Source organism: Harmonia axyridis, chromosome 3, assembly GCF_914767665.1.
Source record: "Harmonia axyridis chromosome 3, icHarAxyr1.1, whole genome shotgun sequence".
Classification (NCBI taxonomy): Eukaryota; Metazoa; Arthropoda; class Insecta; order Coleoptera; family Coccinellidae; genus Harmonia; species Harmonia axyridis.
This window is the reverse complement of record NC_059503.1, coordinates 51,570,612-51,583,853: the sequence shown is the minus strand read 5'-3', so window position 1 is coordinate 51,583,853 and position 13,242 is coordinate 51,570,612. Positions and strand designations below refer to the sequence as shown.

The window sequence follows — 13,242 nt, the reverse complement described above, 5'->3', positions numbered from 1 at the left end:
CATGCAGAGGGTGATCAATAAACATTCCCTTAATAGTGAATTTTCTTTAGTTCAATAACTCTTCAATTAATTCACCGAATAATTTCGAATTTGGAAGTTTTGTCATTCTTTTCTATCGCGCGCATTCAATATTTCTGAAATAGAATATGAAATCAGATCCAGACTAGACTTTTTCATTTTCTTGAAATTTGGATCACCCTGTACGTTAATATTATTTTTTTTTCGTTGTAAACAAAAATTAATTGATAACTCTAAATCTCTGCTTCGCGCCGCCATACAGGGTGCTTAATACACATTTTGAATTTATTGGTAGAATTATTCGAAAATTGCAGTTTTTCACTCTTTACGAATGCCTTCCCTAAATTTCTCTCAAATAATTTAAAAAAACTTTCAATCAACTAACTGGATAAAGAATAGAACAAAAACAGAAAATTAACTGAGAATATTTGAACTTGAAAACAATAAATCAAAAACAAAATGAATAAAATATTTTCAGTGCAGAAGGAATTGTTCAAAATGGTATCCCACCAATTCAATACATTTTTGAGCACGTTGATATAGTCGATTAGTTAAAGAGTTATTGAACTGTAAAATTTCAGTAATGAGATGAACATCACCCTGCATATCCTAATCGAAGGCACTCAGGCGAATGAAACCCCTCGATAAGAGTCCTCCATGATGACCTTCATTCATGGTATCCGTTTGTCGCATTTTTCCCGGTACATCCTGTATAGGCAAAATAATTTTGAAAACTTTCAACAAAAATACCTATTTTTGATGTAAACTCTGAATAAAATTTCAATAGAGTAATTACACTTATTTTTCGAAACAGGCAATTATGAAAAACATTCTACATTGCAGATGTTCAGTTTTTTTGGTAGGTTGTTGATAACATAAATATTTTTCCTTATTTGATTGTAAATATATTTTAGAACTTGGTAAACCATAACACTTCATTCCAGAATTAAAATGTTATCTTATCATTCTTATCATTTGCACTAGTCAAAAGTGTTGTTTATGAAAACTCTTATATGCATCATACAATTATGGACTGCAATAATGTAGATGAAATTCCCTTGAAAGTACGAACTAAGTGTTGTTATAAATAGAAAACCTTCTAACCCTAGTCTGGAAAGCGTTGCTATTATGCTAAAGTGATTTAAATTACATAGGTGCATCCGAAGTCCACTACTAATATCCTTATATTCGATTTTCTTCCTTTTTTTATACGTAAGTTTGAGATAGTTCCAGAGTGTAGGGTTGATTTATGAATGAACAATATTTTTTGCACGATTGAGCTTTTTGGATTGATTATATGTGGCAGGGGTTGGCAACCTTTTTCGAACACCGGGTTCTTTTAAAAATAAAATTGTGTTTTTATATCCTATACGAGTATAAATATTATTCAAAATGAATATAGAAAAAAAATCTTAGGCGAGTGAAAAAAATCCATTATTTTTCCAATATCACAGCTGAATTGCAACAAAATCGACCCATTTTTGAAGCGGTTGGTGACTGGTGATATTATTGAAAATAATAATCCAATTAGAGCCTAGAGGGATTAGTCCGGGAGCCAGTAGCAGATATACATGACCAAGTTCCTCTCAAACGGTAATTAGTAGAATGCATCAGATAATAGTAATAAAAAGCCTCGTGAACGTCAGCTACGACTCGGTTGGGGGGGAGAGCGGCGGCAGCCCCCCCAAACACGAAAAAAATACATTCAGTAATTTCCTCCCAACTGAAAATTTGCCAAATTGTAGCTAACCCAATATCTAGACGAAAAATACAATCAGCTGGCTATAGCATAGTGTATTATACGTCAGCTGGTGTCTCAAACATGAAAAAAAAAATATTTTCAATGATTTCCTCTCAAACAAAATTTTACCGGATGATAGCTTATATGCAACTATGGATAAACCGTCAGCTGATACTTTGAAAGTTATTACGTAGAAGTTAAGCGGATGCATCTATTGCCCATTTAAATGCATCAGCTGACCAGGTTTCCCTCGACTTACTGCTAGCTGATATTTTTATTTATCACAGCAGTATAATCAGCTGAAATGACATATCTTTAAGTATTCGGCATTACAGTCCAATATTTCAAATATCAGTGTTTGGATCAAATAAATATTTCGCTTCAAGATTCTTGAAACGAATAATAACGAATATAATTAAATAATTTGAGATATATTTAATTAAATAATTGATCGATTAGCTTCGTTTAATTCAACTGGTTCTCGATAAACAATATTTATTATAAAAAATGATTGAAAATAACAATGAAAATAACAATGTTATTTATTCACTTCCACTCTCTGATCCATTATATCAGATTTCAGAGTCTATGTCAGAGTTGTCATTGAAAATATAAATTTTTTCTTTCATGTTTGAGGCACCATCTGACGTATAATACACTATGCTATAGCCAGCTGATTGTTGTTTTTCGTCTAGATATTGGGTTAGCTACAATTTGACAAATATTCAGTTGGCAGGAAATTACTGAATGTATTTTTTTCTTCGTGTTTGGGGGGCTGCCGCCGCTCTCCCCCCCAGCCGAGTCGTAGCTGACGTTCAAGAGGCTTTTTATTACTATTATCTGATGCATCTCACCAAGTATCTCTCGAGAAGAAATAATCAACCAAATTTGCACCTGGCTCCCGGACTAGATTGGATATTTCCTTTCAGACTTTGTCTGGCATATGTCCAAAATTTGTTTCTTTTTATCAATAGATTTTTCTTCCATGAAATGTCTCATTTGAAGGTAGTGTTTCTAGTCAATAAGTATTTTTACCGATTTGAAAGTCTAATCGAACAAAAAATGTTTTGCAACAACGTGTACTCATATCTGTAATGTGAGAAAATGGGTTTCGATAAATTCGAACCAACTTACTCGAAATAATTTTTTTTATTACCAATTCGATTGTTCTCACCTTATACTGGGATTTCCTAAAATGGAGTTACGAAAGAAAATGATAATTTTAAGAATAAAAGTCCCTTAAACATGAGCCCGCAAACGCTTTGTTTTTGAAATAAAGGATGTTTCTTTTATAGTCGTATACTCTTTAGTGATGCTTATGTCAGTTTATTGAATCATTATTAATCTTTGCTACATAATGGGTAAATAGGTATAATAACTTCATTCATCACAGCTTACTAAGTGGATGTTTATAATAATTTGGATTTTCCTGAGGATTAATACCGAGCTATTTTAAATTGTTTCTCGAAATTGATAGCAGATACGACAAAACTACAACAAACCCAAAAAGTAAAGTACTGGATCAGAGTTTCTTATTACATTTTTCTTAACTACCAGTGGTTCACAAAAATATAGTTCAGCTTATAGATATGCAGTCAAAATTAGCATATCACAAGATGGAAACTTTCATTTGGAATATCTATGCCAATTCAAGTTACAAAGCGGATAGATAAAGGAAAATAATAAACCTCGGACATAGACGTGCTCATACTCTTAGTGCGAGAAATGTACTCATCTTGAAAGCGATAATAAACTCATAAACCGTAAAAGGGTCCGTATTTTTACAACCTCTTGAGGGTGGATGCCTCGGTCCAGCGATCCAGTCTACACTGGCTGTCATTTGGAAGCCAGGCATGTAGGTGCCCGGCTGACATTTGGAAGCTAGGCATTTAGATGTTCAAGCTTCCAAATGCTCGAGAAAATGCCTCGTGAATGGCGGGCATAAAGCCGACGACGTTGCCGACGGATGCTGGGATTGCGTAATATGCAATTACGATACTCGAAAAAGGTTCCGAAGCAGTAGAAACATCTGGCTTCGAAATTGAGTGAAGATCCAATTTTTCTTTTTTCAGTTACATAAGGAAGAAATAATGTTCTGGCTGTTTTCTATATTGATCTTGTTGATATTGTGGTACTATTATGAAAGAAGTACATTCAATTTTTGGTCAGAAAAAGGAGTAAAGCAAAAAATTCCAAGATCAATTCTTAGCGACATTTTGGGGTCTGTGTTCCAAACAACCGCAGTTTGCGATATGATCAAGGGGATATATGATAGTTTCGATGATGTCAGGTGAGTAACATCATAAGTTTTGAGAATACACGATGATGGAATCAGCAGTTCAGGTTGCATGGATTATATCATGTTAAGTTTATTTCACTATTTTAGATATGTCGGATTCTATCAGTTCCTTCAACCTATACTGATGATAAAAGATCCAAAACTAATAAAACAGATTTGCGTGAAAGACTTCGAATACTTCTTGGATCGTAGACCATTTGTTGCAGAGGATGTGGATCCATTGTGGGGCAAGAATCTGGTGGCCTTGAGTGGTGAGTACAAAACATGGAAATTTTACATGAATATTTATTTTTATATTATCCATATATAAATTTCATTTCTTTCTGAGAAAGTTGAAAGTCTACATTCTTAAGGGTTTTCCAATAAGAGTCTACACGTTTTTCCATTTTGACATAAAAAATGTATTTTAAGAGGAATATTCATTTTATTGTAAAATGGAAGGTATACTATAAAGGAGGAAACGATATCATTCAGAAGATATATCATAACCGTCTGGATGTTCTGATCATGAGCCTGTGTCCAGTAGTTCAAACAATAAAAATATATCAGATTTTGTAAATCTTCACTTGACAAAGTCAAGCTGTTGAAATTTTGAAAAGGTATCACATGTTTAGTCATCAGAGAAGCCGTCATCTGTTCAGCGATTAAGCTTCCTGTGATTTTTTACGGATACTTAACCTAACTGCAAGCTTTTGAATTGTTTCCCGAGTTTCAGATTGATTTACAATGGGATTAAGATTGAGGCACATATCTTTATCACCCTCTATATTGAAAACGATGGACTATTAAAATTGAATGTTATTGAAACCCTATTGATTTTTGAACTATTTATTGCAAAACATCTGTATACAGGGTGCTCCCAAATTGGAGGTCTGGAGGTACAAAAGAAAATTGCAAATTTCTCAGATCATTTCAAGAGAAAAAAGTCCTATAAAGATGGACCCACAAACGCTTCGTTTTCAAGGTACACGGTGACAAAGTCTGATTTTATTTTGCCGCTTCTTTCCTTCAGAACTTTTCTTTGGACCACTGGTACCGATTTCGAGAAAAAAAATTTTAAATCATTCTCTAGTAATCCACAGGAAAACTCAAATTATTATGAAGATTTAGTTAGTAAGCTGTTTTACCTACATGAATTAAATGACTCCTGTTGTATGATCAGCATTTCTCATTAGTTTGATATAACTGAATTGTTACAGGTCAAAAATGGAAAGATATGCGTTCTACTCTAAGTCCTTCATTTACCGGGAGCAAAATGAGACAAATTTTCGTTCTTATGCACGTTTGCTCGAAAAATTTTGTGAAATATCTCAAAGAAAAACCAGAAGAATTGATCGAGTTAGAATTGAAAGATGTCTTCACAAGATACACTAATGACATAATCGCTTCCACAGCTTTTGGTATACAATGTGATTCACTGAAAGAAAGGGAAAATGAATTTTATATGAATGGAAGGAGGGTCACCAACTTGTCAGGTGTTATAAGGAACTTGAAATTTCTAATAGTATTTATTTTTCCTAAACTATCCAAGGTGAGTAGAATATTATTAGGATCAATATTTGACCTTAATTTCATAATGATCAAGCTTGATATACCTTCCATAAATTTTTGCGACTTGACAACCACCTACTCTTTCTCCTGCTCACGGCCTTGATTTTTATTGCTCTCATTGCAGCTTGTCAAAGCAACTTTTTTCGATGAGGAAGTCGCCTCCTTTTTCCGTGGAGTGGTGAGGGATACCCTGAAATATCGAACAGACAACAAAATTGATAGACCTGACCTGCTTCAACTACTCATGCAAGCTAAAAAAGACATTCAAAAAGAAGCTGATGGGAAGAACATGGAACGAACCGATTCTTCCGCAGTCGAAGACTTTACAGTATCCAAAAGAGGAAAACTTGATCTTTCTCTTGATGACATAACTTCCCAAGCATTAATATTTTTTTTCGCTGGCTTCGAAACAGTTGCTGCAGTTATGTGTTTCGTTGCCTATGAACTTGCCGTAAATCCAAACATACAAACAAGGTTGATCGAAGAACTAGATGAATTTAGAGCATCTAATGAAAAGTTCAGCTATGATAGCTTGACAAAATTACCTTATTTGGATATGATTTTATCAGGTGAGGTTTCGATTTTGCTGTTTCAATACCTACCTTGAATACCTACTCTGCCAACGCACACTGTGTGGCATACCGCGTACACTTTTTTTTTGGTTGTACCTGAGGGTTGTAGCAGTCGCAAAACTTTATACTCATGATCATATCGAAAGTTATAGGTACTTTATTTTCGGCACTTACTTTTGGTGATGTTGAAATTTCTTCAGTTTTATTTTTTGAGATTAATCAAATTTTACGTAAAGTGTAATTTTGATGTATTCGTTTATTGAACGATGCCAATTGCCATGGTTTCACTTGGATTGAACATCGAACAAAAGTTATGATTGTTAGAAATTGCAGAATTCAATGTCATAATCTAATTACAATTAATTATTGAATTTTCGGTTATCATTTTCATTAAACGAGATATAAATGTTGATAGAACGTCGTACTAATTGTCATGTTGCGATTTAGTCGCAACATTTAACTCATTTTTGGGGTAATTGAAATTAGAAAAATTGAACATTTTTCTGGTACTCTAATTTATTTCCAATGCGCTAAACAGGAAAGAGGAACTCTCGGAATAGAATCATAAGTTTGAATGTTGATATTTTCGGTGGCATATAATGAAGAACTGTACCTACATAATTCGTTTTCCTGTTAGTTAATTTAGTTCTGTGACAAGGCAAATTATAATATGTATAGCTCTATCAATTATATTTTTTCAGAAACATTGAGGAAATGGCCTGTTATGATTTCAACCGACAGAAAGTGCAATAAACCATATATGATTAAAGCAGAACTTGACGAGGAAACATCTCTGCAATTAAATGGTGGTGAAATAATTAGTATTCCAATATATGCCTTGCATAGGGATGAAAAATACTGGGAAAACCCTGATAATTTCGACCCTGAACGTTTTTCCACGGAAAATAAACACAAAATCGATCCATATACTTATATTCCTTTCGGTACGGGGCCTAGAAATTGTATAGGTTCTAGATTTGCCATCTCCGAAGTTAAAGTTATCTTTTTTGAACTGTTGAATCAATTCGAAATAGTTCCTACGAAGAAAAGCTGTATTCCTCTCGTTTTAGACAGGAAATCTTTCAGTTTGAATTCTTCTACAGGTTTTTGGTTTGGACTTAAAAAAAGGAGATGCTAACAAAAAAAATGTATTCCTTATCCAGAATTATATCAGTGAATGAAAAATATATATCTTAATATAAAAGGCATTTTATTTCTCTTTCTTTCCTTCAGAAGATAACATGAATAATTTCTAAGGAAACGCCAAAACTTAATTGTCATTTTCTTTCGTATGGGATAGGTTGAATCTTATTAAATCAGAGTAAGTTGTACTTCCATTTACGTATAATAAAATAAAAAAAATCGTACACAAATTTCAGTTATTTGGCCAAGAAGCTAAGATTTTCTGATGTTTACAACTGAATCGAACAAAAAAATTGAATATCTAGTAGATACAACTTTGAAATGAAGAGATATCGGGACTAATTAGTTAATTTCCACCCATTCCAGAGAAAAGTTATGACTTTTCCCTCACAATCGCCTATGCTAGCCAGAAGTCCCTCCTCTCCAGTAAATTCGATTCAATTTGTTTTTTCAATTCAATAAATTTTTTTTTACCAAATTTAGTACAGTAATTTTCGAGAAATACGTCAATTAAACCAATGGTTTGTGCCTGACAGTAACAATTTTTAAATCTAAACAGTTACAAAGTCATTAACATCATAAATATATTAACACTAACAAATTTCAATATTGAACCTAAAACAAAAAAAAATATTTTCAATCAACAGTCCATTATCTCCTTTAAACATATTCAAAATTACAACCTCGGAAGGTTATATCCTATTATCAAGAATTTTCAGAAAAATAACTAAGGCAGGTGTCTCCCTTCTATTTATTCGATATTAAAACATAATTGTGTGGTGGTATGTTCTTCGATAAGATCATATTATTAACTCCAAAGAAAGAAAAAACCTAATATAAATACCGAAATTATAGAATATTTTGCCAAATCCTTCACTATTCAGTATTTTGTTTAGAAATACAATTCCAACTAGCAAAATATTGAAACCAATCAAAAGAAGAATAAATTATCCAAAAGTGAGAATATTGAGTAAACGGATAATTTCGATATTAATATTAAATTGCCTTCATCAAGTGGACTGATTTGATATTTATCAAATCAAAATAACATTCATCATCAAAGTTTAGAGATACATGAATTAAACAAAAAGTAGTCCCTCAAATTAAACTATCGATTTATATGAGGGACTAATGACATGAATATACAAAAAATAGAGAAAACCAAGTGAAATGGTTTTCTGTGAGTAAAATCACAAATATTCCAAAATTTTGAATAATAATGAATTAATAAAACAAAAAAAAAAACAAATTTGTTAAAATCAATTCAGGACAGCTATTCTTCTTCACGAACTCCAACATAGAGTATGTTCACTTTTCGGAATTTCAAATTCACTTTCGCGTCACTTCCTGGTTTCGGCATGGCAGTTCTTTGGGTTGTCTGGCGGAATGATAGTTTGTTCCTTCTTGGATCTAACCTTCGTTACGGAAATAACCTTTTAGCATTAAGTGATGGATTCCTACTATTACTTCGACGTCCATCATAATTCTGGTGATTTTTTGGATCTCCTTGGTGACGATTTATTTCTCGCATAGGGCTGATACTCCATCGACTGGCTAACATTATTTTTTCGCACATTTAATCTCAAACAAGAAGAATCGGTATAACTCTAAGGCTATTGAACCATAATAAATAAGGCATTGAATACCATTAGTCCATTCATGTCCATGGGAATTGTATCTCCCAAATTGAAGCATTTTGGACTCGTCGTGCAAAACTCATGGTCTGAAGTCTACTGTATCGCTACTCAACTGACATATTTATACCATTTGCAGCTTGGTTTCAAAATTCAGGGTTCTCTGAGTTAGTTTCATTCTGATTCCATCATCTTCTTCATCCATTCTATTATCTTCTTTATTCAAAATATCTTCCCTTTCCTCCTTTTCTTCAGCTTAAAAGCTCTAAAGCTGATAATGCTCCTCTTCGTTGATATATTCTTAATTGAGTTGGTCTCTGACTAGTTTATTGACAAAGTTATTATCATTTTTCAGTTGATATCTAACATTGATGTATATCCTCGGACTCCACGATTTCATTTCAATTTTGGACACTAACATCTATAAGGTTATTCCGTTAACTAGGATTTGACCCATGCATCTTGACGTTGCTTCCATTCCTTGTTGTAATTTTTGAATAATTTGCGATTTTTCATCGAACATTACAAAAAAACTATTCGTTGTTACATTATATAACTTGAATGATTGTTATTTAATTTACAATATCTTGATCAATTCAATTTTGAAATGTCAAAAAGTGCTCAAACAAACTATTTATACCAATGAACAAAACCACCACGAACATCTACCTTTTGCAACCATTGTGCTCGATATTCATCGACCACATTGGAATCTACGTCATGGGCAGGAGTGATTACTTCCTAAGGGCTATCATTTCAAGAATTGCCCCACGTTACCCAAAAAATAGAGAAGTTACACAAAGATTTTAAAAGGGAATACAGTCATTAAATTGATTTTCCTTTGAGTAAGTTTGATTCGGTGAATAAAATCAAGTTTTCTTTTTAGCATGAATCAATTGTTTACTATATCACCTGAACAATCTTATAAATCAATTTTTGTCAAATCGCTTGGAATCAAGATGGTACGAGTGAATATTTTGGTAGTATGCGACTCAGTCAAGAGGGGAGTACCCAAAATTAGTGTGAAAACAATAAAAAATCTCGAAGAAAATAAAGTGTATGTGTTTTCCAAGGAACACCAAAATGCCGAAAATCATAATGAATTATTTAGCATTTTAAGTATTACAAGAGTAGTGAAAGTATTAGATAACAATGGAGATTTTCGAGAAATGATGGTCACTTTGCCAGAAGATATTAGCGTGCTATATTTGGATGAGGAACAAAATTTTGTGTTTCAAGACTATCTTCTAGCAGTAATAAGTCCAACAGAATCGAAGGAGATAGCTGAATCAAAAAATTTTGACATAATTATCTTCATCTGTTAAGCATTTCGTATTGGATAGATTTAATGGAAAAAAAAATGCAGAAGAGTGGAGGAATTTTTTTGAGAGGGAATGTAGTCGTTTGAATGTATTTTTAGACGTGAATGCAATCCAGGTCCTGAAATTATTCCTGGAAGAAAACGCACTGGAATGGTACAAGGCTACACTTAACAAGCTGACGATTAGAGGAACTTGGAATCAGTGGTCACAAAACTTTTTGGAAACATTTGGCAGCAAAAATTGGAACCAGGCATTTTATGCGTTTAAATTTCAATACATAAGACTTTTGTTAGAGCCTGATCCTGATATGACAGAAACCACTAGAATTAATCTAATAGTTTATGTTTATCAACTTACATATACCAAATGGTAAACATTTCTGAAGTTAATTCAACTGTTAAACTAATGAATATTTTAGGAACTTATAATAATAGGATAAGAGAGAATGATGTTAAATTTAAGGAAAGGACAGTTAGTTTTAAGAAAAAAGAAGCCTTGTATTATATGCGAACAATTAGGTTTTTCAGGGCGTTTCCACCTAGTAGAAACTTGCTGGAATAAAAATAAACAGGAAAAAATTAATGACACAAATGACAGTAGTACAAAAAACATAGAAGGACACCACTGATTCGTTTAAATGTCGAGATCAATAACAAAAGAGTATCTGGAATTTATGATAGTGTTTCAAATGCCACTTTCATAAATTCTAAAATCATAGAAGATTTTAAAGAAAATATTTTTCACAACAGACACAGTTTTCAAACAATCAGTGGTGTTACTATTGGGTATTGTATGATTGAGCCACTTCTAAAAATTCATAATATTGAAAAAGTGATAAATGCCCACATAATAAAAAATGTTAACTTTTTCCATGATCTGTTGATAGGCTCAGATGCAATTAGAGAATTCAAATTAATTCAAGATGATGAATTGAATATTTTGCAGAGAAATGCAGAGAATGTTACAAATTTTCAGTGTAATAATTTAATTTCTCAGTTAGATGAAAAAGATCATATAACTTCAGAACCTCTTAAAAACGAATTTAGAAAAGATGAGTTCGAGAAAGTTTCAAATCTTAATTGTAGGGTTAATAATTAATTAACCCGAATCTACGTCATGGGTATTACATTGCACAGGTAAGTGCAATTGCAGTTTGCATGCTCAATTAATTGATATATTGAGGAAATATAATATTATTTTGTTCGAATGTATTGAGGTAAACCAAAAAATTACGTGCATTGGCATAACATAAAGTAATGTCGAAATTGCAGAAAAGCAGAATTGCTAGAATACCGCAATACGCCAATAACAGGTTTAAAAAGATCACCAGCTCAGTTAATATTTAATAGGCAGGTTAAAACTAAATTATCCAGTGTTGAGAAAATAAGAAAATATTATAGAGACCATTTTGATCGATTGGAAGAGAAAAGAAATAATTTTAAGCAATACTACAGGAGTGGTGAAGAGAAATCAGAGTTAATCAGCGGAGAAAAGGTAGTTGTCAGGGGAGGAAACGAATGGCAACCAGCTAGAGTAATAAGCAATAAGGAGAATAAGTATATTTTATAATATTTTTTATTTACCATTTCAATTGTTTACCTGGTGTCATGGCTAGTGGTGTTGAGACTTTCACAAGACAGGATGATATTGTGGATGGCTTTGTTGCTCACTTCTCTGATGTGTTTGAGAAACCCGTCGAAACATTGTTCATTGATCAGGTTTTTGATAGCACTTTACTTAAGCTGGTGAATATTACAGATGAGGATGTCATTAAGGCGTCTAAAAGGCTGTCGAACAAGTATACGGCTGGACCTGATGGAGTTCCTAGCTTTTTAGTCAAGGACTGCATCGGTGTGTTTGCTGCACCTTCAGCTCATATTTTTAATATATGTGCTATTGAGGGATATTATCCTTCTATGTGGAAGAAGTCAAAAATTGCACCTATTTTTAAGAAGGGAGAAAGAACAAACATAAAAAACTACCGACCAATTGCTATGTTGTCAAATTTTTCGAAGTTATTTGAGGTTATATTGCATGATTCAATTTTTTCATCAATTGCACCGTATCAAACCTAATCAACATGGTTTCATGCCAAAAAAATTCGCCTGTACTAATCTTGCATGTTTTTTTGAACAAGTGTTGGATTCATTGGATAAATCTGAACAAGAGGACGTAATCTATACGGATTTTCAAAAGGCATTTGATAAGGTAGACCACAGAATTTTGTTGAAAAAGTTGAAATTTATGTATGGATTTGGGGAAAGGTTGGCCTCATTGATGGAGTCTTACTTAGGCGAGAGAGTATATTTTATTGAGGTCGAGCAATCTCGCTCATTTGAATTCTATGCTACATTTGGCGTTCCTCAGGGCTCTTACCTTTGCTCTTTATCCTGTTCATAAATGATATACTCGATGATATAGACATTTCTATTTTGATGTTCGCTGATGATTTGAAGCTCTTCTGTAGGATATTCTTTATTGCTGATTGTGTTCGATTACAGGGGGTGCTTGATGCTCTCTTAAGATGGTGTGAAACGAATGGGCTGTCGTTAAATGTTTCTAAGTGCTATGTAAAAATAACTAAGAAACATAATATGATTTTTTATTTGATCCCGTGTAACTGAGTATAGGGATTTGGGATTGTGTGACAGCCAATGTTCTTTTGTGCCACACTTGAATCAACTAATTTTCTCTGTCAGTAAAACATATGGATTCATCATTCGTAATGGTAGGAGATTCGTAAATTGTAAATTTGTATACGTTAATATTATTATTTAATAGTTTTATTCGTAGCAAGTTAGAATATTGTAGCATTATTTGGAGACCCATTTATAATTGTCATAGAAAACGAATTGAATCTGCACAAAAAAGCTCTACAAGTATCTTTTTTGGAGAGAAGTTAGCGTTTATTCACATGTAGGTTTTAATAATATTAAGCTGCTTAGTAGATTTGGAGCTGTGT

General features: G+C 32.9%; 1 protein-coding gene across 1 annotated transcript; it reads left to right on the top strand.

Moving 5' to 3' along the window:
• Nucleotides 1-1,044: 1,044 nt before the first annotated feature.
• On the top strand, nucleotides 1,045-7,385 carry LOC123677151 (cytochrome P450 9e2-like). Its single transcript, XM_045613685.1, has 6 exons — nucleotides 1,045-1,230; nucleotides 3,832-4,049; nucleotides 4,146-4,309; nucleotides 5,258-5,589; nucleotides 5,734-6,178; nucleotides 6,883-7,385. Exons 2-6 carry the CDS (start codon nucleotides 3,850-3,852, stop codon nucleotides 7,317-7,319), a joined length of 1,578 nt encoding a protein of 525 aa, XP_045469641.1. The 5' UTR covers nucleotides 1,045-1,230; nucleotides 3,832-3,849; the 3' UTR covers nucleotides 7,320-7,385.
• The last annotated feature ends 5,857 nt before the right edge of the window (nucleotides 7,386-13,242 follow it).

Coding starts and splice junctions, on each gene's coding strand:
- LOC123677151 (XM_045613685.1), top strand. CDS start 3,850: ATGTTCTGGCTGTTTTCTATATTGATCTTGTTGATATTGTGGTACTAT. Junction 4,050..4,145: donor GATAGTTTCGATGATGTCAG/GTGAGTAACATC, acceptor TCACTATTTTAG/ATATGTCGGATTCTATCAGT. Junction 5,590..5,733: donor TTTTTCCTAAACTATCCAAG/GTGAGTAGAATA, acceptor CTCTCATTGCAG/CTTGTCAAAGCAACTTTTTT.